The sequence below is a fragment of the Trichosurus vulpecula genome, chromosome 8 (assembly GCF_011100635.1).
Source record: "Trichosurus vulpecula isolate mTriVul1 chromosome 8, mTriVul1.pri, whole genome shotgun sequence".
NCBI lineage: Eukaryota > Metazoa > Chordata > Mammalia > Diprotodontia > Phalangeridae > Trichosurus > Trichosurus vulpecula.
The window spans coordinates 65,347,887-65,372,071 of record NC_050580.1 but is presented as its reverse complement, the minus strand read 5'-3'; the positions used below and the strand labels follow the sequence as shown (position 1 = coordinate 65,372,071).

General features: G+C 41.7%; 1 protein-coding gene across 2 annotated transcripts in view; it reads right to left on the bottom strand.

Annotated features, from left to right (window-relative positions):
* Positions 1-24,185, bottom strand: part of TSPAN14 (tetraspanin 14) — an 84,973-nt gene that overhangs the window by 21,040 nt on the left and 39,748 nt on the right. For both annotated transcript variants that reach the window (XM_036735558.1, XM_036735559.1), the window contains exon 2: positions 17,563-17,660. In XM_036735558.1, the coding sequence (XP_036591453.1) occupies positions 17,563-17,643 (81 nt within the window). In that variant the 5' untranslated portion in view covers positions 17,644-17,660. The remainder of the gene's footprint in view (positions 1-17,562; positions 17,661-24,185) is intronic.

Here is a 24,185-nt window from a genome sequence, read left to right as displayed (position 1 = left end):
CAAGTTGAAGAACATAACAAAACTAACTTGACCCGTCCAAGTTAGGACCAAAGTCCAACCAAGCGAGCTAGAACATTAAATATTCATCTGGCTCCTTACTGACAAGCAGGATATGGAAAACTCATCAATAGCCATATGATAATAAGCTGATTAAGTGCCTAATGACCTTGAATTCCAAAATAATGACCCCACAGACAGAATCCGTCACATCTTATTTTATACCCACCCCTAAACAAAGTAAAGACCATACAAATTCCTAATGCAAGCATTCCTAAAACAGGGCTCTGGGGTTTTGTTTTAAAAAAAAAAGTACTGGAATGATCTCAGCACTATGCTAATGACCACCTTCTAAATTTCAGAGACTGAGCTGACATGCAACTTTCTTTTGTCTCCACGACCTGATAATAAATAACAACAAAGCCTTAACTTTCTGAGCGCATTTTCATCTTGGGTCTCCTATTCTTTATTCCTTACAACTCTACTTCTTCCCACTTATGTGACCCTGGGCATTAACGCTACCATACTAGTGCCCTCCCCCTGCTGATTGATTATCTTCAATTTACCCCGTCTATACCCTGTTTGCTCCCATGTTGTCTCCGTCCTTAGATGGGATTGTCTTTTGCCATTGTCTCTGTGTCCTTGGTTCTCAGTGGAGTGCCTTCAAAGCTTGCTGGCTGGATGACTTATCCTTCTGGGTCTCAGTTTCTCCATTTGTAAAATGAAGGGAATGGACTAGATGATCTCTAAGGTCTCCGTCTAGATCTGAGTCCTTATAATCCAGGACCATAATTTTAGAGTTGGAAAAAACCTTAAAGATCATCTACATCGTAAAATGTTTGTGCTGAAGAGGTCACCTAATCAGCCCTTCCAGGGTGCAGAAGAGGTGATTTGTGAAAGGTCTTGAACCTAGTCTAATCTTCCTTAGTTCTAAACTAGTGGAAGGGGGATGGGAGCGGATAATTTCTCCTTTTCCACCTCGCTAGCACTGCCATGGGCTTCGTCACTCTCAGGGCTATTCAGCACTAGAGATATAGAGAAAGTCAAAAACAGTCCCTGCCCTCTGGTGGCTCACAGTCTAATGGAGGAGATGACAACTACTCAAACAAAACAGATGCAGGATGAACTGGAGATAATCAATAGAGGAAAGGAACTAGCATTAAGGGGGATCAAGAAAGGCTTCTTGCAGTTCTTAGGATTCCAGCTTAGCCTAGAAGGAAGCCAGGAGGTAGTGATGAAGAGGGAGAGTATCCCAGGCATGGGACAGCCAGGAAGAATGCCAGGAGTCAGATGGAGCCCATAGTGTGAAGAACAGCAAAGACATCGGTGTCCACCGATCAAAGAATAATCGATGAGAGAATATCTAGCTCGCAGGGTCCTCCAGAGGTTCAACTAAGAGAATGTCAATCATTGATCAACATTGATTATGACCTGGTCAAAGCCAGCATTAAAAAGAAAAATATTTACTGCCCTCAAGGAGCTTACAGTCTAATGGGGGAGGGGGAAAGGCAGGTGACCATACTCAAAAGGAAGCTGGGAGGGAGGTAAGGCGGGGATGGGGTGGGAGAGTAACATCAGAAGGTAAACCAAGCAAAACAACTGATGGAAAATGAAGTTGGTTGGAAAATTCTGAGCCCTCTACAAAGGGAAGCCTTGGAAGGAGTTCATGGCTTGGCCCTCCAGTCGGAAGAATGTGCTTAAAATATGTAAAAGTTATACAGTTTTCTTTCAGACCAGTAGTAACATCCTCTTAGTCTTAGAGAGGGGCCTGGGGATCCTTGGAGGTTAAATGACTTGTCCAAGGTAACCACCCAGGAAGCATCTGGGCAGAACTTCAACTCTAGGTCTTCCTGACCTTATCATTCACATATTCACCCTACTTATCAAAAAGCCACACATCAATTATTGTTATTTTATTACTATTCCTTACAATCAACTCAAAGTTTTGGAAGGGCCGTTTCCTCTTCCTCTGAGTCTCCCCTTTTCCAGGCTTAACATCCCTCATTCCTTCTAAAATTACTTAATGTTTGGATTCATTAATGCTGTAGCCTGGGGAGCACCTCAAAAACAATCCAATATGTACAAATTTGAACTCTTAAATAATTTGAAAGGAGGGTGTATTAGTACCACCAAGTAATCCATCAGATCCATTAGACAGTGAGTTCCCACTAAAATGACATTGTGGTAACTATATTAAATATCTTGAGCCAACGAACAGGCAACGAATTACATCTCCCCTCACACACAGAACAGGGATGAGGAACACTGTCGGATTTCTGTCACTTTACTGGTGTTAGAAACATCCTTACATTGTCTAGGAATAAACAATGCTTGTCGGGTGAAGCGAGGAACGTTTTAATTATATTTTACATTTATTCGGTCTGAATGAATGGGTACATCCCCTTTTAGAGAGTACTGAAGACCATAAGGACTCGGATGGACACCAGTCCTTTTATTGACCCCCACTTCGAATCTCCCGCCAGGCTCTTCATTGGCCAGATGCAACTCCCTGACTGCCTACATCATGCCCTCCTCAAATGGTTCATTTAAGCATGCGGACAAGCCTCTAACATCTCACCCGACCAGGGGCCTGGTCTCTGCTAGATGAGAGCTCTGATTAGTACTAGTTCTAATCAAGTCACCTGACTTACATTCTGCTAAAGCTGGGGTGGGGGGGGGGGAAGGATACTTTCAAATCTGTGGAAACAAAACTGCTCCCCCCATTTCTTACACTGGCTATTTGTCCTAAATAGTATTTATTTGTTACAGAGGCAGCTAGGTGACTCAGTGGTTAGAGGGCCAAGCCTGGAGCCAGGAAGACCAGAAATCCTGCTTCCTATATTTATTAGTTGCGTGACCCTGGGCAAGTCATTTAACCTGCTTGCCTCGGTTTCCTAATCTATAAAATGGGAGTACCTCTCAGGGTTGTTGTGAAAACAAAAAAAGGTAATAATTATAAAGCACTTAGCACAGTGTCTGCCCCTATGGTACGTGCTCTATGTTACTTATTACTGTAATTATTATCATTATTATAACAAGGGAAGTTTCAAATGGGGGGGATGGAAAAGATTAAAGGTTGTATCTGGAAATGACAAACATAAAAACAAAAGGCATTGAAGTACTTAATTTTTCAGAACTACTGTGTGAAGGAGGCACTTCGTTCTGTTTTAATTAACATTTTCATTTGTTCCTTTCTTCTGGCTCATATAAATGAGAGCTCAGAGGGAATGAAGCATACTTGCCTTGCTCCATAAAAGCATATTTCACATCCTTTGCCCCTTCCTTTTTAGTTTTATTCTGCTGACAACTTTTTTAGACCATCAAAGATCTAGGCCAAAACATTCTTTGCCTAGTTGTGTGGTCCTCCTCTCCCAAGTTTCTCTTTGGATGATCAGAGCCTAAGAAATAGTATAGATTTTCGAATTTAGAGACTGGGGGAAGAGGGGTTGGCAGTGGATAGAGACTTATCTTCCTGAGCTCAAATCTGGCTGGAGACCCTTACTAACTGAGTGACCCTGGGCAAGTCACTTAACCCTGTTTGCTTCAGTTTCCTCATCTGTAAAATGAGCTGGAGAAGGAAATGGCAAACCACCCCAGCATCTTTGCCAAGAAGACCCCAAATGGGGTCACAAAGAGTAGAACACAACTGAAAAACTACTAAACAAAATATTTTTTATTCTTAATTTAATGAACACCCTCAAATAGCACAAAGTAGAACTAAAAAATAGGATTATGTGAAATCATTAATTTCTATTGTGCACATCTTGCTTTCTTTTAAAATATATGATAAATTCAATACAATACTTTCCCAGCTGTCCTGCTTCTCTTGTTTCCTTCTGTTTTACATGGTTGTTGTGTTTTTTAACACTCTTTCTTTTTTTTATTCCCGGCAAATTTATCAATAGCACACCACAAATGAAAAAAAAAAAAGAGAAACACAACCTTTATAACAAATAACAACAGCCAGTGAAATAAATCCACACATTCACTACTGTTTCCAAACTCCATTTTATTTTTAGGGCAGATTCAAACGGTGGACAACAAGGTGAGCGTTTATGGGGACTGGTCAAGGACTGGACTCCGATACCGCTCGTTCATTCTCTGTCAACTCTGCCATGGATACTCTGTGGTAAATGTCCCATGGGCAGTGCTAGTGACTAGGGGTAAACAAGATGAGAAACTGCTCAGGGCACAGCAGCCTGCCCAGAACAAGGACCATTGTAGGTTGGTTTTTATAAATGCACATTTTTTTACTAACAGAAAATTCTTTTTAAGCACAAGTGGGCATAGTACAATGGGAAGTCTGCTGAGTTTGGATCTGGGCTCAAATTCCACTTATTCCGCTATGTGATATTGGGCATACTCATTAACCATTGCGCCTCACTTTCCCCTTCTATAAAATAGGAGGGTTGGACTCAATGGTCTCTAAGATCTCTTTGTTGAAGCATTATTTTTTTTTAAAGCAATCTTATTTGTAAAACTGAAAATATTATGAAACATTTTCTCTTGCCTAATAGAGAACTCTTTTTCCTTACTTCCCAGTCTGAAGGTTAGGGTAGGTCAGGACAAAGAAAAAAGACCTTTTATTAGGCAAATGGATGAGTACCTCTAACCTGGATAATACTGAGGTCTTGGCCTCCCCCTGCCCACCCTCCACCCTGCAGCTGGAGTTTGCTGGATATTGACCCATCTAAAGGCAATCTCCTTTCCCCATCCCCAGAAGAGATTAGAGTCTACCAGAGCCGTCTTCCCACTCAATAAGAGGTACCTCTTCTATTCAATTTAGACTCTCCAAATAGAACTATGGGAAGAACCTCATTGATTACTCTAGGGGCATGATCAGGAATGAAGGGGATAAAGACATGTGTGCTCTGTATATGCCAATTATTGGATTCCTATAAATCAGCCAGGTGGTACAGTGAGTGGATAAAGTACTGGGCCTGGAGTCAAGATCTGAGTTCAAATAGGACCTCAGAGGCTAGCTGTGTTACCTTGGGTAACTCACTTAACCTCAACTGTAAAATGAGAATGGTAATAGCACCAACCTCACAAGGCTGTAGAGGACCAAGTGACATAGTTTTTGTAAAGCCCTTAGTCCAGTGCCTGAAACATAACAGGCACTAAATAAATGATGGTTGTTTATTATTATCATAAAGGTTGCCTAAAATTGTGTTGAAGCAGAGACATGTCAAGAGGACATGGGAAAACTCATTTTGGACACCTCTAAGTCAGAAGTGACTTGAAATCAGATTACTCTTAAATTAAATTGTCAATCAATCAATAAACATTTATTGTGCACCTACTCTGTGCCAGGCACTATGCAAAGTCCTGAAGATACAAAATGAGGCAAAAGACAGTCCCTGCCCTCAAGGAGTTTACAATTTAATGGGAGGAGACCACAAGCAAACAAATATGTACAAACAAGCTATACACATGATAAGTGGGGGATAACTAAGTGCCTATCAAGGAATAAGGTGTGAGACTGGCCTGTTTCTGTCAGAGGGTGTCTAAGTGCAGAGTACAATAGTAATAGTTTCTCTTCGACAACTTCTTGCTCCAAATCTATGTACTCTGTGACAGGTCAAATGGTGAACGTAACAACAAAGGTTCAAAGCCTCCCATGAAGATCCCAGCAAGTCCAACTTACAAACTTTGACTTAACTGGGACTGGATTCAGACCCCTTGTTGCTGGTTCCTGCAGCAGGACACATTTCTCTGCCCTACCTCCCCCTACCTCTGTACCCCCCTCAACACATTTAACAGGTTTACTGCAACCCTAAGGCAAAGTTTTATCTGGGTCAGTTAGACTTTTTCAAACTGCATTTAGTTGATCAAGTCTGGTCCCAAAGAAGAAATACCATAAAGAACTCTTTGGAGAGGTGGAGGGACCAGGGGCATTTAATACTGCATATACATATTCAGTATGTTGGTTAGTTTTGCTAATTTTCCCTTTATTCTTTATTATAAAGGAAGACTATTGATTGGGGAGGGGATGAGAAGAGAGAATATAGGTGATAGAAAAACAAAAGATATCAATGATAACATTAAAAACAAGAAAAAATAGTTTTTAAAAAAAGAACGTATTTAACAGCAGCAGCAGCGGTGGCACCCACTTATTATCACAGCCGTATGAAGTAGGCATTATCCTTACTATTAGAGCTTATCATTATCATTACCTTTATTTCACAAGTGGGGAAACCAAGACTCAGAAAGGTGGTGATTTGCCCAAATGCTGAATGTCAGACCCAGAACTCAAACCCAGGTCTCGACTCCAAGTTCAGTGGTCCCTCCATTATGTCAGGCAGTACTGCCAAGCAAAAAGTGATTAGGGCTTCTTGGAAAGGGAATGGCCATAGACTGCCCTATAATTCCACTCACCACTTTTGTTACTCTGCAGACCAAAACTCCCTCCACTGGAGTCAATACTCCCTCAATATCAGGTTTGCTGTTGTTTAGTTGTTTTTCAGTGGTGTCAGACTCTTTGTGACCCCTTTTGGGGCTCTCTTGGCAGAGATACTGGAGTGGTTTGCCATTTCCTTCTCCAGCTCATTGACAGATAAGGAAACTGAGGCAAACAGGGTTAAGTGACTTGCCCAGGGTCACACAGCTAGGAAGTTTTTGAGACCAGATTTGAACTCAGGAAGATGAGTCTTCATGACTCCAGGCCTGGTTCTATCTACTACACCACCTAGCAGCACTGTCAGGTTTCTCCCATTTAAATGTTATCTCCTCAAAGCCAGGCCCATTTCACTTTTGTATCTGTATCCCCAGCAACTAGCAAAGTGCTTGGCACATAATTATCACTTAACAAATCCTTTTCATTCCTTTGTAATTTCATTCCAGATTCTGGTATCAGTCTCCCTATCTGGCTCTACAAAAAGGGAGAATTTCAGCTGTAGCCTCTGCTCCAGGGCAATCTGAGCTATCCCACTGAGCTCTCATAATTTTCCACCAGAGGTATTCTAGTAGAAACTGGAGGCCCACCACGGAGGGTTGCAGCCAGGCAGGGATGCCAGAAAAGGGATTCGGCGCTGCCTTGGGCAAGTCACAATCTCCCTGGCCTCAATTTCCTGTAAAATCAGTGGTTCGGACTAGATGGCTTCTGAGTTCCCTTACAGGTTGAGAGGGTCTATGTATGGTTCTATAAAGCTGAACTCCTTAGGATCACAGATCCTAAAGCTACAAGAGCTTTAAAGAGCCTGTCACTTTACAAAAGTGGAAACTGAAGAAACTTCCCTAGCAACTGGCCCTTCATTACACAGGTAGCAAGAGAAAGACTGGGCAGTGAGCTCAGGTCCTTTAGCTTCTCCAACTCCAGCCCTACCCCCCCCCCCCACCGCCCCTCATTTTCCTCAGGTCTTTTTGATGTTCAGGTTCTGAGATACAGTACTTACTAAATCAGATGACCCTGCAATCAAACCTCCAGTCCACCATATGCTTTCTGTTGTTGTTTTTTAAAGTAGGGATAATAACCAAGCTACTGATGTCAAAGGGAGCTTGTCTCACTTTGATTTGGCAGACCTTAATTGAGTCTAACAATCCAATTAACTGTCTACCAAAAAAAAAAAACAAACCCAACATTCAGGCACTTTTTTAAAAGTCCTAAGGGGCCCTTCCTTACTTATCAGGTTCAAAGTAAAATGCTGGCAACAAGTTAAATATGTTTTTTTGGCTCTCTATCCTCAAGTAACCTCAGGACTGTGCCAAACACCCCACATTCGTTCATTCAGCTAACACTGGAGAGCCTGCTCCTGCAGCAGGTGGGCCTCCATAACTGCAAACAAAGACAAGACACAGATGCCGTCCCTCGATGAGCTTTAGAAAGCCACAGTGAACTCTGGGAGTGAGAGCAAGACACTATTATGGACCATTTCCAAGGACATGTTGCTTTTGATCCAGGGTTTCAAAGCAAGGCGAAATCACAAAGAAGTTCAGTCCGATTCAACAAATACTTATTGGGATCCAGGGGAACAAAGGCACCGGGCTAAAGTTTTCAATGCCACCAGAATTTTCCTCTCCAAACACACAGAGATGTATACCACACAAAGTCAGGGAGAGGCCTCAGGAAGAGTGGGCTGGGTGGAATTCTGGGTCCAACAAGATAGGCCAGCAGAATCCTCTGAGCTACACCTGATAACTGATAACACCCAGGCCTCGCCCAGGAATCTTGCTTTGTCAAGGTTTTCTAAAGGATTGAAAGTGAGTTGGTGCTATCAAGGTGCAAGGTCAGCCCACTTTTCAAGCACCAACTATTCTAGCCCCCTTCAATTTACCCGTGTTCATTCTAGCAATGAATGGAGGGAAAGGCGGGGAGAATAAGAGAGTGAGGAAGGAGACACAGGCACACCAGCATTGAGAATTCAAATTTAGAATTTCTGTCCATTAATACAGACTCATCTAGAGTATAAAGTATGAGAGTGTTGCTATCTTGGTAATGCAACCATGAACTACATTAAAAGAAAGAAAAAGGGAGGTTATACTCCACCAATAATTGGCCATACTCAATCTGAATATATATGGACATAAATATCATGTCATATTTAGTTCTGGATGTCACAATTTAAGTAAGACCACATTGACAGGGTGGAAAATGGTAGCCAGGATAATGATGGAATCTGAAGCCATACAGAAGAGGTGTAGCTGGAGGACCATGGGCTACAGACAAAGGAGTTCCTAAGACCCCTCTCTCAACTCCTTGAGGAGGTTGGGGTCCTTAGAGGTGAAATATCGTATTTAATATTTTTCAATGTATTGTTTGGATTTACTGATTTTTTTCTTATTTTTCTTTAATAATAAATCAATAAACATTTATTGAATACCTATTACACACCAGGGCAAAAGGCAGTCCCTGGCCTCGACATGATTACAATCTAATAAAAATGTCTTTATTGAGATGGCTCTCTGGAAGGGGTTAAGGAAGGGAGAAATTTAGATGATATAAAAACTAAAGGTATCAATAGAATTTATTTTTTTTTAATTCCATGCGCTATTTGTTTAATACACAGCAAGAAAGTTGGAGGGTGGGTGGGAGGATGGGAGAGAAGGAAGAGCAGAGAAAAGGCACAGAAATGAGAGGTGACCAGATATCTGAAGAGTTCTATGTGGAAAAAGGATTAGGTTTGTTATTTCTTAGCCCCAAAGAGCAGAACTAGGATTAATGGGTAAATTTACAGAGACAGATTTAAGCTCACTGATAAGGAAGAATTTCTGAAAAATTAGATATCCAAAGTGGAACAGGCTGCCTTGGAAGGGAGTGACTTTCCCATCTCTGAAGGTCAGCCATCAAGTAAAGATTAGACATCCAATTATCCAGCATGTGGTGAGGTGCCCTGCACAGAGGAAATACTTAATAAATGATTCCTGGCCAGGGAAAGGCTGATAACAAACTGAGCCCTCCCACTTATGAGAGGCCATAAGTCTATGATTGTCAGCTAGGTGGGGTGAAGTTATACCCTAATAGCCCTGGTCTTGGGAATCAGGAAGAGCTGAGTTCAAATTCAACCTCAGACACTTAGCTATGTGCCCCTGGTCAGGTCACTTAATTTCCATCAGCATCAGCCTCCTAGTCTGCAAAATTGAAGTTAATAATAGCTCCTCCTCACAGGATTATTGTGAGGATCATATGAGATAACATTTGTAAAAGCTTAAAGCATTATTATATAAATGCTAGCCAGCTCTTCAGAGTTCACAGTCATCATAAGATGGAATCTAGCAGGTTCTGACCAAACCTAGAAATATCAAGTCCATGATTAATCACTCTCGGAAGGCACTCAAATATTTGCTGGAAGAATGAATTGGTTTGCTACTTGAGGGCCCCAATATACGACAATACATACGAGTGAGAGACAGTCTTTATAAAGCCGTGAGTTCTTGAAAGCCCTAAATGTGAGAGAGTCAAATAGATTCCTCCTTTAGCTCCCCTGCCCTGACACAGCGAAACCTCATTAATTCAGGGCCCCATTAATGGAAATAAGAATTCCCTGAAGTTTACCGTTGTACTACCTCTGAAGAAAGGGTTTTTAAAGGAAATGAAGAGTGCAAATAATACAGCTGGGAATATGTTTAACCTATGAAGCTTTTTTTGGGGTTGCATTTTTAGATTTGTACACACTAATTACTCATATACAAATGGCTGCTAATCACATATTTACTTATTAAAGCTAGCTCAATAGGACCTTTACTCAGAATAATTAATCAGTGAGCAATTAGTCACTATCTGTCCCCAAAAGTAGTATCTTGCCTCTTTTTAAAAATATTGCCCATGGATGAATCTGAGCTGCATCAGTGAAGGCTGACACTCAAGTGGCGGAGGTGAGAGCCCTCAGAGACAGACAGAAAATGCTACCTCTCCAAGTTTTAATGGATTCTCCAATTAAGCATTTGGAGCATCTGCCTCTGAGCCAGCTAGGGTGTGGAAACACCAGGATGTGGGACAGCAAATACAGTGTCCATTTTTTTTTAATTGGTCAGTCTGGGCTGATGAAAAACCTGAAGCATTTTAATTTCCCTTCATTTCACATTTAGCTCCAACAGATGGAGGCAGGGTCACTATTCCACGCAGACCTGCCAGCCAGGATACACAAAGTACCCAAGCCCAGTAAGTGTGCAGTGTGGCTATCTCCCCAGGGTAATTCAGTACCGACATCTCCAGCAGCCCATGCCCCCCAGCCCAATGAGAACGTCCACAGGGCCCTGAGCTCTGCAGAATGTGGCCTGATCACTGTCATTTCTGCTCTGCATCATGAAGCCTCAAAATGGGATTAGAATCAGAGCACAGTACAGCTGGAAAGGACCCTTAAGGATCATTTAGGCCAAAATTTCATTTCACAGACGAGAAAAGGGAGGCCCAGGAGAAATGAAGTGACTTGTCTGAGGTCACACAGCTAATTAGTGACAGAGATAATAGCAGAACCCATGTACAACTAAAACCTGAAATTAGTCCAAAGAATAAATGTAAGTGGTTTGGACTGTTTGCTTCAAAGACTACAAGTCCATTTAGAACAATGGAAAGCAAAAGGACCTGGGTTCGAACTGCGCCTGACACCTACTACAGATGTGATCTTGACAGAGTCATCTCTCTGGGCCTCAATTTCCTCAACTGTGAAATGAAAAGGTTAATAAACAAGATGGCCTCTAAGTTTCTCCCAAGCTCTAAATTCTACCAACAGGTTGGCCTGATGATCTCCAAGGCCCTCCCAGCTCTAACTCTTATCAGATTAAAGCAGTGAGCTCCATATGAGGAAGGAGCATTTGATTCTTTGTGCTGCTATCCCAACACCTAGCACATTAATAAATACTTGCTAAGGTATAGGGGGTTGGTCTAAATAAGTTTCGGTGTAGCAGAGAGAGAAAAAAAAAACTACTCTAAAGTCAGGGGAGTGGAGTTCAAAACCTGCCTTTGACACTTTTCTGTGTGACCCTAAATAAGCAAATGTCACCTCCCTGGGACTGTTCTCTCATGTATAAATGAAGGAATTGGACTAGAAGATTTCTAAGATGCCTTCCAGCTTTAGATCTATGATTTAATACAATTATATGTTTGCCTCATGCACTCATGACTTGGGTCAAAAGTTGATATGCAGATAAACAAATAATCAGATGGCTTCCACCAACCCTATCTCATATGACGAGTTGGATTTTCCTTCTATATTCCATCCCATCATCTCAGTAGACTGTCTCCTCTATCATCCTCACTCTCTCCCTAATCTTCAACCTCTCCCTGTGTGCTGGGTGCTTCCCTACTTCATACAAACAGGCCCATCTCTCCTTCATCCTCAAAAATCCCTCACTTGACCAGCCTATGCATGTTCTTGCTTTCTTTCCTCTTGTGGTTAAACCCTCTGAGAAGGCCATCTACCTAGGTGCCTCCATTTCCTTTCTTCTCACCTCAGCAGTCTGGCTTCCAACCTCATTCCTCAAATAAAGCAGCTCTCTACAAAGTTACCAGTCATTCCTTAACTGCCAGGTCTCATGGCCTTTTCTCAGTCATCCTCCTCCTTGACTTCTTTGCAGCTTTTGACACTAGCAGTCAGCTCTTTTCTTTTTGATCCCCTCTTCTCTCTAGGGTATCATAACACTGCTCCCCTTCAGTCCTCCTTCTACCTGTCTGACCTCTCCTTTTCAGTCTCTTTTGCTGGATCTTTTTACAGGTCATACCCACTAATAGTAGATGGCCCCCAAGACTCTGTCCTGGACCCTTTTCTTCTCTCCCTCTATATTATTTCATTTAATGATTTCATCACCTCCCTTGGATTCAATTATCATCTCTATTCAGACCATTCTCAGCTCTATTTGTCCAGCCCTTACCTCTCTCTCCTGATCCCACATCTACAACTACCTATGAGATATCTCTAACTAGATGTCCCATAGACATCTTAAACTCAACACCTCCAAAATTGAACTCCTCTTTCTTCCCAAACCCTCCCTCTTCCCCGCACTCTCATTACTGTTGAGGATACAATCACTCCCCCAGTCACCCAGGTTCAAAACCTGAGAGTCATCTGTGACTCCTCATTTTCTCTCCCAGTCCCCATCTCTAATCAATTGGCAAATTCTGTCATTTCTACCTTCTTAACATCTCTCAGATATTCCCCTTTCTGTCCTCTCACCACCAGCACTCTGAAGCAGACCCTTCCCTCCTCATGCCTGGACAAATGTCTGCTGGCCAGTCTTCCTGCGTCTCAGTCTCTTCCCAGTCCAATTCATGCTCCTCTCCAAGGCCAAAGTTCTCTTCCTAAATAGCAGGTCTGACTATGTCACCCTTTTCTACCTGATCAACTCTAATGGACCCCTATCATGACCAGGATCAAAATATATATGTGTGTGTATATACATGTGTATATATGTATGTATGTATACATGTGTACATATATATATGAATATACCCTAGCATTCAAATATATATATCTATAAATATATATACAGATAGATAGATAGATCCTAGCATTCAAAGCCCTTCGTAACCTGGCATCTTCCCACTGCTCCAATCTTCTAACACACTCTCTAATACAGTGAGGCTGGCTTCCTTGATATTCTTTACATGAGACACATTACTTTCCAACACTGAGCATTTTCACTGGCTGTCCCCCATGCCGAGAATTTTCTTCCTCATCTGCCTCCTGATTTCCCTGAATTCCTTTGGGTCCCAATTACAATTTCACTTTCTGCAAGAAACCTTTCTTGATCTAGTGCCTTCCCTCCAAGATTATCAACTGAGGCAGTTAAGTGGCCCAATGAGTAAGAATACTACCCTATAGTTAAGAGTCTACAAGACCAAAGTTCAAATCCTGCCTCAGACACTTACTAGCTGGGCAAGACATTAAACCTTGCTTAGCCACAGTTTCTCCATCTGTAAAAAGGGGATAATAATCCCACCTGCGTCACAGAGTTGGTGTGAGCTTCCAATGAGATACCATGTATGGCACTCTGCAGGCCAATAAAGTTCTCTCTCTCTCTCCCTCTCTCTCTCTCTCAAATTCCAACTACTGTTACTAGCTCCAATTTATCCTGTCTACATCTTGTTTCTAAATAATTGTTTGCACAATGTCTACCTCATTAGACCTTCATGAACTCCTTGAGCCCAGGGACTATTTTTTGCCTTTCTTAGTAACTCCAGCCTTTAGCACAATAAATACTTTATTTGATAAAGGTTAATAAATACTTGAAATAAACATTTTGCCATCTACCTGTGCTAATAATAAGTAAGCATTACTCAAGAGAAACAAGCTGATACTTGCATATTCTTACTCTGGCATGTTTATGGCAAGCAGGTTATAAACCCTGAATACCAACACAGCAAATTATGTCACGCTAGCAATTTTAATTTTTTACTACTTCTCACTTAATGCATTGGAAGAAAGTCTCCCTCCTTTTATCTACTACTCCAATCTTTGAAACATGTCCAAGAAAGGGTTCATGCTGATTATTGTTTAATTTAACTAATCTCTGGTGAAGAAAGTAGCAATACAGTCACAGACATCAGCTTAAGTGAAGGACAGACGAGTCAGCTCACTGAATCCAATCGGGAAAGTTCAAAGGACCCCTTACTCTCCCAGCCATCTCTCTTCTGGCCTCTCTTTCTTCCTGATACATTTCCCCACTAATTCCCTGGTTAAATGTGAAATTTAACTGCTGGCTAAGTAAGACTCAGTATTAACGTATCAATGTGGTGATGTTTTTAAGTAGGCAAACAAATAAATATGGGATCACAGGCTTCAGAGGTAGAAAAGATGCAGAAATCATCTAATCCAATCCCCTCATTTTACAGATGAAGAAATTAAAGTCTAGAAAGAACATTAGCAACATCAAGACAAGATCACACAGCTAGTTCAGTGCTCAAGTTCAAGACTTGAATGCAGGGGCACTCTTGACATCCCTCCAGGGCCCACACCCTCAAAATAACAGAGCCAGGATTCAAACCCAGGTCCTTGAAACTCCCAAATCAGAGCTCTTTTCACAAAACCAGCTGTCTCTCTATTCTGAAGATAAACTATCAATTGTCTAACATCCCTCTGACACAGTAAGCTGCCCAAAGGAAGACTTCACCTTTAAAAAATAACCCACCTGGTGAAGACTAAACCCCTCAGCACCAATGATCTACAATTATGCCAAATGAAAATCCTTTCTAATAACATACAATCAAGTCTTCGTCTGATGTCTCATAGAAACAGAGAGCCAACTCTGGCTTCTCAGCAGAACGCAAGCTCTAATACAATCTAGACATGAAGGAGATAGACAATGTCCATCTGTCTGGTCTAGTCTGAGGACAACTCAGTTCAGAGAGGATCCTGGCCAGGTTACCCTTATGAGGATATGTTCCAGCCACTACACCCTCCAAGGGACATCTACTAAGTGGGAGGCAGGTAGCCATCCCCACATCACATGTCATTAAAGTGAGGCAGGACTGAGATGGCAGGACTGAAGTAAGAGATAATAAAAACTAAGTCAAGTGAAGTAGAAGGGGGAAAAAGTACCGGATTTGGGATTAGAAGACCTGGGTTCAAATCCCAGCTCCGATACTTACTACTGGTTTAAACTTGGACAAGCCATCTAACTTCTCAGGGCCTCAGTTCCTTCCCTAGTAAAATGAGAGGGTTTGCCTAGATGACATCTAAGAATCTATGATCCTACTTATCTACTGAAGGTAAAGATTTAAAATCTCTGGGTTACTTTAAAAACTTGTTCCAAAGCACATTCACCTCTTTATTCATCTATAATCTCATGATTACATAGTAGTAGGCTTAACAACCACCTCTGAGAAGGGTGCAAGGGGGCATGCTCATGACACCCTTAACATTCTCTACATCATTTTGTTCAGTCTAGGCGATCAATAAAACAGTAAGGTGAACCATGATTTGTAGTACTCTGCTGATTTCCAGAGTATAAATAAATGCTCATGCTGAAAATTTAACAGTCAGCTCTCTAATCAGAGCTGGCTCCAGCAGATACCTGGAATTACCCTATTAACAAAGTACAGTGAATATCCATCCCCATTCTGCAGGTGAGAAAACTGAAGCCTAGCAACCCTAAGTAATCCAAGCTCACATAGCTAGTTTAATACCCATGTTCAAGACTTGAACTCAAGAGTCCAGCTCTGTGGTTCTTTCTACTATCCCCAATCCTGCCTCTCTTCCTAAGAATGATCACAGATTCATAGATTTTAGGGCTGGAATTTTAAGAACTTGGAGGACATTCTAGGATCATTGATCAAGAAGGGGAAGGAAACTCAGAAGCCATCTAGTCTCATTCATTTTACAGATGAGGAAATTAAGGCCAGAATAAATAATCTAAGCCAGAATGTGAATACAAGGCTTCTGACTCCAAATCCAATGCCATTTCCCCAGGATCTGCAATGCCAATCTCATTCCTTTTCAACACTAATCGCCCCCACCCAAACCCCCCAGTAGAGGAAATCCATTTAGCCCCTTGCTCTATATTCCCACAGATTAAGACAAGAGACTACTATGAACCTAACAGGGCTGTCGGCCTCATTGTCCTTCTTCAGCAAAGGCCATCTCTCTCAGCACCGTCATTTCCAAAGCCAGCCTCTCTGCTACGTTATTCCTTCATTTTCGAGTCCTAACACTGCGTGCTAACTTGAAAAATGATTAACTCTCAGTCAAATACATTTCCAATTCTGCAGAACACTGATAACATTGCAGCCACCTTCAATCACCAACTGGACCTGCTATAATTTCAGAGTAATGAACTTTTGCTATCTGAATTTGGTGCTTCAAATGTGTTAATGGTAAACCCAGTACAACACTCAAGGAGCCAAGAGATTACATAAAAGGAAAAGGAGGAAAAATAGCTTCAAAGCCTTAGAAAACAGATGACTAAATTTCTGCAGGGGGAGAGGAAATATGTATGCAGCCGGAGTTGAACAAGATGGAATTTTTAAAAACTGCATCAGGCAGCATGAATACTATGGAGGAAGATGCTGCTCTATGTACATAAGAAAGATCAGAAGGCTGAGGCTCCTTGGCCTGATCTAAGTGTCAGCCACCCATGGAAATCACACTAAAACATGGTGGTGGGTGGTGTGGTTTCTTTAATTACCATGGAGATGTCAAAGCACTGTAATTTTGAGATTACAGTTCCGCCATATCAGGAGGCACTGCCGGGAAAACATTTTCTTTAAATGCTACACCCATTCAACAGTGGACTCGTCGTGTTCTCAAGTTTGAAATTATTTCCTGCTCCCAGAAGAGTAGTCCATGTTTAAGGGTCAAAAATATCAGTTTTGATGTCAGGAGGGAGGCTAAGACTGGTGGTTGAAGAATCTTATAGGATTAAAAATTTAGGACTGGAAGAGACCTCAGGGTTGATCTGGGCCAATTAAAAATGAAGAAATGGAGGACAACAGATCTTAGGTGATTTTCCTGGGGTCATGTAAGGAAGTTAAAAGGTAAAGCTATGATTTGAACCCAGGTTCTCTGGCTCAAAAAGGGATCTCTCACTATAGCAACCTGTAATTCCATGGCCCTGAATACTACCTATATGGAGGTATTAAAGACAGGGTAAGGTCTAACTGGGAGCAGAAAGCAGCACAGAGGAGAGAAGGGCTCTATTTTCTCCAGGGTCAAAGGTCCCCTTCGGCTCATAATACACCTTCCTGGATGCTCAAATTCAGTCCGATACAATTCCCAGATGCCTTCTGAACCCACCCCATTTTCACTATCTCAGCTCCCTAAGCACTTGGTATTAAAAGCACCAAAATATCAACAAAGGTCGTCAAGAGCCATTTGTAAAAAAAAATTGAGACTTTAGAAAAATGAAGCAATTCTTGAATGAATTTCCCTCTTCTTTCACCCACTTTCCAGCCCAGATGGGAAGTGTGAATATTGAAGAAAGAAGTCAACATGTGGCCTCTTGAGGCATTTCCTGAACCTTTAAAAGAGCTGTTTCCAACCTTCCCTTCCAGCCTGAACAAAGTGAACTATGTACGCTCCTAGCCAAACCCCCAGTTTAATCAACACCTCCTCTGGGGCCCTCAACTCCAGCTACTGCTCTGAGAGCCTCACAGAAGAGACAAGCGAAGCTCCACCCGATTCCTCTTACACTCACCCAGAAGACAATGTTGTAGCTGAACAGAAGGTACTTGTACCAACAGCTGACTTCAGCATTAGAATATCTGTAATAGTGCATCTTCTGGAAAACAGGGCCTGCACAGAAAGAAGGAAGAAATGAGTTAACGAATTACACTGAAAAGCATCTAACACCCGAACCTCCAGTCCATTCCCCCCCCAACTCCTAGGAGATCAAAGGAGAGCCCAAAATAGTAAAGAGAAACTCACAACCAGCTAGCCAGTGAGTCACTCCATGAAATTAAAATGAAGGAAATGGTTCAATTGTGTGAACTTACTGTAGTTGGTAACAGATTGGGGAAGGGGGAGGCATGCCAGTCTGGGCACTGGCTCCCTACCAATGCCAGTCACAAGTAAGGGGGAAACAGATTCCAAGGTGGCTTTCCAGAAGGAACAAAGATTAAGAAATAATTAACTGTCTTCATTAACTGGAGCACAACAGTTTTTGTCATTGTTCAGTCGTTTCAGCCATGTCCTGACTCTCTGTGACCTGACTCTTTTGGGGTTTTCTTGACAAAGATATTGGAGTGGTTTGCAGCTCATTTTATGGATGGGTAAGCAGAGGCAAAGAGGGTTAAGTGTCTTGCCCAGGGTCACACAACTAGTAAGTATTTGAGGCTGGATTTGAACTCAGGAAGATGAGTCTTCCTGACTCTAGAGGTCGACATTCTATCCACTGCATCACCTGGTTGCCCTCTGAGCAAAACAGTAAAGGCTATCAAAATAGAAATGGAGGGAAGAGATGACAGCTCAGATAGAAAAAAAAAATCAGGAGGGAAAACTATGAAGGAAAATATCCCAAGTTCTCTTCCTGTGGGTACTAAGGAGAAGACAGGGCCCAAAAGCCTACATGAGCATGCTCCCTAACTTCATCAGCTTACATTTGCCTTGTTCCCTTCCCACTACACTAACCAAGCTAATCTGCTTGTTAGATTTCAGAGGCTTGCTCATTCCTGTCTTTGCCTCTGAATATGCTTATGAATGCTGCCGTTGCAGAGATGGTTGTTCAGTCATTTTTCAGTCATGTCTGACTCTTTTGACCCCATTTGAGGTTTTCTTGGCATGATTTGACATTTCATTCTCCAGCTCATTTTACAAATGAGTAAACCAAGGCAAACAGGGTTAAGTGACTTGCCCAGGGTCACAGGGCTATTAAGTTATCTGAGGCCAGATTTGAACTCAGGAAGATGAGTCTAATAGACTTCTATCCACTGAGTCACCTAGCTGTCGCAGAGGACCCGAGTTCAAATCCCAGGTCGGCCACTTACTTCCTGTGTGTCCTTAGCCAAGTCACTCGCTAATTCTTTTATCTGTGCCTCCAACCATGCCAAGAGCACTGGTGATAAGTAATCAGAAGATCGGGGTTCAAATCCTAGCTCAGCTGTTTATTTTACCTGTGTGATCTTAGAGAAAAAAAATCACTTAACCTCTCTAGGTTTCAGTTTCATCTGTAAAATAAAGGGGCTGGAGCAATAGTCTCTAAGATTCCTTCTAAATCTACATCGATGACCTAGAATGCTTTCTCTCCCCAGTCCTCCCCCACCCCACAGTTGCCTTCCTATTAACATGGGCCTCAGTTTCCTCATCTACAAAATGAAGCAGTTGGAAAGGTCCCCTTACAGCTCTGAATCTATCAGCCTTTGAATTCATTTTTCATCTCCTTGTAAAATGTGCTTAGAACTCACTTCTCAAAAGAAAAAAAATTCTCAGATTAAAGAGTGACCATCCACTTTTACAACTCAGTACCTACTCAGCCTGCATTATATTAACCATCAACTAAGAATCACAGCATGTTGTCACTTGAAGGGAATCTTAAAGATAATGTAGTCTAGCCACTTTTGCAGATGAGAAAAATGAGGCCCAGAGCCTTGCCTAAGGTCATATATAGCTTGAGTCAGAACTAGAATGTAGGTCTCCAGTACAACATTCATGGAATTCCATGATAGTGCCTCCCTTCTTGGGTCTCCTTGAGATCTCTTTCTTTTGTAACCCCACCAACGGCACTAAATACAAATCCAACCACAATGGGCTCTCAGTGTTTTTTGACTATGGTAGGAAGATCTGATATCTACTGGTCTTGTACAGGTATTCCTCTCCTTTTAAAAAAAAATGCACAGCAGTTATTTGCCTTGTAACAAAACTGATTCTTTAAAAACATCTTAGAAACTTGTTAGTCATATGACCTTTAAACTTCATGAGGGTAGGGCCAGTTTCCTTAAGCAATGGATGGCCACAGCAGAAACTTGGGATAACTTTTTGAAATAAGACACTCTGCATTCAGAGAAAGAACTGACAAAGAGAAGTATGTATAGATTGATTTTACACACACACACACACACACACACACACACACACACACACACACACACACTTTTCTGTAACACTTTCAGGAACACCGAATGAGGTTTACCTCTTTCTCCACGGAATCCTTGAAGGCCACTGCAAAGCCAATGAGTGACACTTCTCCTAACTATGACAGTTCTGGAACCTAAGCATTGTCTCTCACACACACTGTAGGTGCTTAATAAATGTGTCTTGGATTAAATTTGGGGAAAACAAAGAAGGTGCCCTACGCTGCCACATGGGCCAACTTCTACTTCAAAACTATGAAACAGCTTCATAAACCTTCAAGGGCAAGTCTCCTATAAGCCCACTCACTCATTCCCCACCTACCACCTAAGGGAGATAAAGGCAGCAAAGTTCAAAAGGACACCTCAGGTAAACATTTACAGAGTGGAGGAGGCCAGCAGAACCTAAGTAGAACAGGAGACAGCCACCACCAAGCAAAAAAAAAAAAAAATCATCACAGAAACCTGGGCCTGCAGCCTGAAGAAATTCCTTGGGGTAACTACAGAAAAATTGCTCTTGAATTCCACAGCAGGTCAGGATATTTGTAATGCTTTAGAAAATCGGAGGCATCCTAGTACCAATTCTTACGTTCTTTCAGAGAAGGGCATTTTAAGTGTCTCTGTGCCATAAGAGTCAATTCTTAATTTAACAGTACAGAATGATGACGATGAACTGAGGAAAACTATTTCAATCCTTCAAGGACGTGAAATTTCATTGGCCTGAATGGCAGTTCCCTCCATGGACGAAGACTGGAGACAACCCAAGACTCAAGACTCTCTCCCAAACTTAGGGAAACATACAGTCCGTTACCAGGTTCACGTGATACTCTTTTTTTCAATCCAGGATCACTTCTAAATCAAGATAACTGAACAGTAGTGCTTTAGTGAACATGGCCTGCAACACAGGGGAGTTCAGTTTGGAAATACTGAGCAGGTCACAACACACCTACACCTATGATCTAATGCACGAATCCTAGGCAGCTGCTAACGTACTGAGAGGCCTACTTGCCCAGGTTTACACCAATAAAAACTGTCAAAGGCAAGATCCAAAACTAGCTCTTCCTGCATCCAAACCCAGCACTCTCTCCACCGTGTCCCACCACCTTGTGCAAGAAGTTAATAAGACAACAATCCCTCCAAGATAATAATTTGCTCACTCTTTTTTTGTGGTAACAAAGAACTGAAAACAAAATAGACTGTGAAATGGGTAGAGAATGACTAAAATGATGGTACATCATTTTATATGATGTACATGATGCCATAAGACATAATAGATATTAAAAACTCAAAGATATATAGGAAGCTTTATATAAAATTATGCAAAAATAAAAGAAACCAAGAAAGCAAAACTTAAGTTGTCGTTTAGTCACATTCAACTCACCGTGACCTCATCTGGGGTGTTCTTGGCAAAGATACTAGAAGGATTTGCCATTTCTTTTTCCAGCTCATGCTCATTTTACAGATGAGGAAACTGAGGCAAACAATTTATGTGACTTGCTTAGGGTATAACACAGCTACTAAGTGTCTGAGGCCAGATTTGAACTCATAAAGAAGAAAGAGTCATTTCTGGTTTGAAGCCCAGTACTCTATCTACTGTACCACCTGGCTGCCCAAAACGTAAGTTACAACAATATAAACAGAAAGAACAACCAAAAGAAAAAACTGAATGCTGGGTAACGGTAATAAACAAGGAACTTAGCCCAAGAGAAAAGTTCATAAAATATACCTCTCTCCCTCCTTTGCAGAGGTGGGGACCTAGGAGGCTTAGCTGATGTGTTGGAGGTTTTGCTGACCTACTTCCCCCCTTTTTCTTTACACTGAGCTATAAAGTCTCGCTTGCTGGATAGTATGAAATATATAAAAATATATATGTGTGTGTATATGTATATATATACCCACACATACACACACACACACACACACATAATATAATGGGATATATTCAGAAATGAAGATATAAAAACAAGCAACATCAACTAAAATATATTAAAGAGAAAAAAAGCTTCTCAGTATTTTCTGGTTTGGTTAAGTATTCAAGGCCAAGTTAGGTTATTCGGTAGAGTAGAAGAAAGAACAGAGATCTTGACATCTGGCAGACTTGAATTCAAGGCTTGGCTCTGACAGAGAAGTCACGGGACTTAAGTCTCAGTTCCCTTCATTTGAAATATGTTGAGCATTATAATGTACTAGACCAGTGAGGTCAAATTCAAATAGTAGCAGAGCCCTGAGGGTGGCACGCTGACTTAGAAAATTGCAAATTAACATTATCTATGCAGTATTTTTATTTATTTTTGTCAAACATTTTTCCAATTATATTTTAATCTGGTTTGGACTACACCAGGAAGTCTGGATGGAGGAATGTGAGATAAACTATTCAGAACTCTACCCAGGGTTAAAAACACAAACAAACAACAAATAAAATCAGTTAAGGGACTAAGCCCTTAATAATATACAAGGTCAGTTCAGGCTGCTTAGAGGATCTGACAGGACCCAGTCGAGAATGGCCCCCAAGTGTCCCTCTCCATCTCATGGTAAGCTCTAAATTGAGCTCTCAAAATCCGCTGGACAAATAGCTTACTCTCTAATGTTTAAAACAAATAAAAAGGAAAGGTCCTAGAAAATATCACACAGTCAAATGAATTCAGCATCAAGGAAGCTCTGAATAAGGGACCTTGTTACAGAGATATGGTATTGTTTGATAAAGGCAGACAGGGATTAGAGATGGGAAAAAAAAAAAAGAAACATACATAATAAGGTCAGGAGAACAGGGAAAACAGAGAAACCAGAAGAACACAAACAGACCTGACAAGATTGAATAAAAAGCCTGTATGAGTGTGTAGCAGAACCAGTTTGGCCTAGCAAAAAAAGCCCTACATTCCCAGCCCAGAAGATCTGAGATCAAATTCTACCTTAGATACTGGGAAAAACTACCACCCTCTGAAGCTGCTGGGGCCATCAGGCCTCACAACCGGCATCATCCCCTTTGCGGTGCTCTCTTGCTGAAGGAAAATCTCAACAAAAACTCAGTGAGTTCAAAAACTCCCATGATCCTCCAAGGTGTATGACACATCATGTAAGCGGACCACAATGCCTGAACCCCAAGCCTCAGCAAATGAAAAGGGTATTTGAAGCTTTGAAAAAAAGTCTTAAGGAATATCTGTATGCCTAGCAGGATGGCTGGATTACTGATCTGGCCATCACAAAGGCCCAAGAAGAAAGTCCAGACTGAGATCCTACTATAACTCCCTTAGGCTCAGTGGGCTCAGCTACAGAACAGACATGACAGCACCCATCTCCGAGTGTTGCTATGAGCATCCCAAGAGATAACAGGTACAAAGTATTCTACACACTTTAAATGTGAGCTATGACTACAGTGGCAGTTTTAGAAAAGGTCCATAAAGCCACGGGGAGTACATGACCTTTGCTCCCTTGAGTGTTCACATACGCCTGAATGAACTTGGGGATAGAGGAGGGGCATCCATTGATAGAAGGTAACGCCTCATTCCTGTGTTTCAAGGTCAAATCAATCATTCCCCTCCCCTAATATCAGAAATATGGGAAATATCATATGAGTGAGTACGAGAGAAGGAAAACACTGCAGCCATTCAGAAAAGCAGCCTAAACATCAACACTTTCAAGTGGGATGGGACTGAGGTAACAGGGAACCCACCTGAATCTGTAATGGCAATTTACCAAAAAGCCGGTGCTACTTTCTGGCCCTATACTAGATGGAGCTTCCCTCCCAGCCCCTATAGGACTGTTGTGAATGACCATCAAAAGAAGTCATCTGCAGAGTAAAGAGCTGCTCATAACTATAAAGGGCTATATATAACACAAGCTATTATTATATAAAACAATAAAGATAGCACCACTTCCACAAAGTCCTGCTCTGATGCCTCATCTCAGCAAGGAGGTGACCCTGAGCTCGCTAAAAGGCAAGCTCTGACAAGCCCTAACAATCTGAAAAGACTCCTGAGTCTGGGCCCATTTAAAGACTACAGGTCTTTGGACTAAGAATGCAATATATAGTGGCCCTGGATTCAGAAGAATCAAGTCTGAATCCCAGCTCTGACAACAACTACCTCGTGTGACCTTGGGCCAAGTTATTTTAACCTCTCTAGACATCAGTTACTCATTAACAGAATGAAGGGTTTGGACTATAGGGCCTCAGAGATCCCTTCCAATGCCAAAGCTGTGATCCCAAAGTCAGAGATACTCATCTCCAGGCTGACAAATGAATTTTTCGGCCACAGCA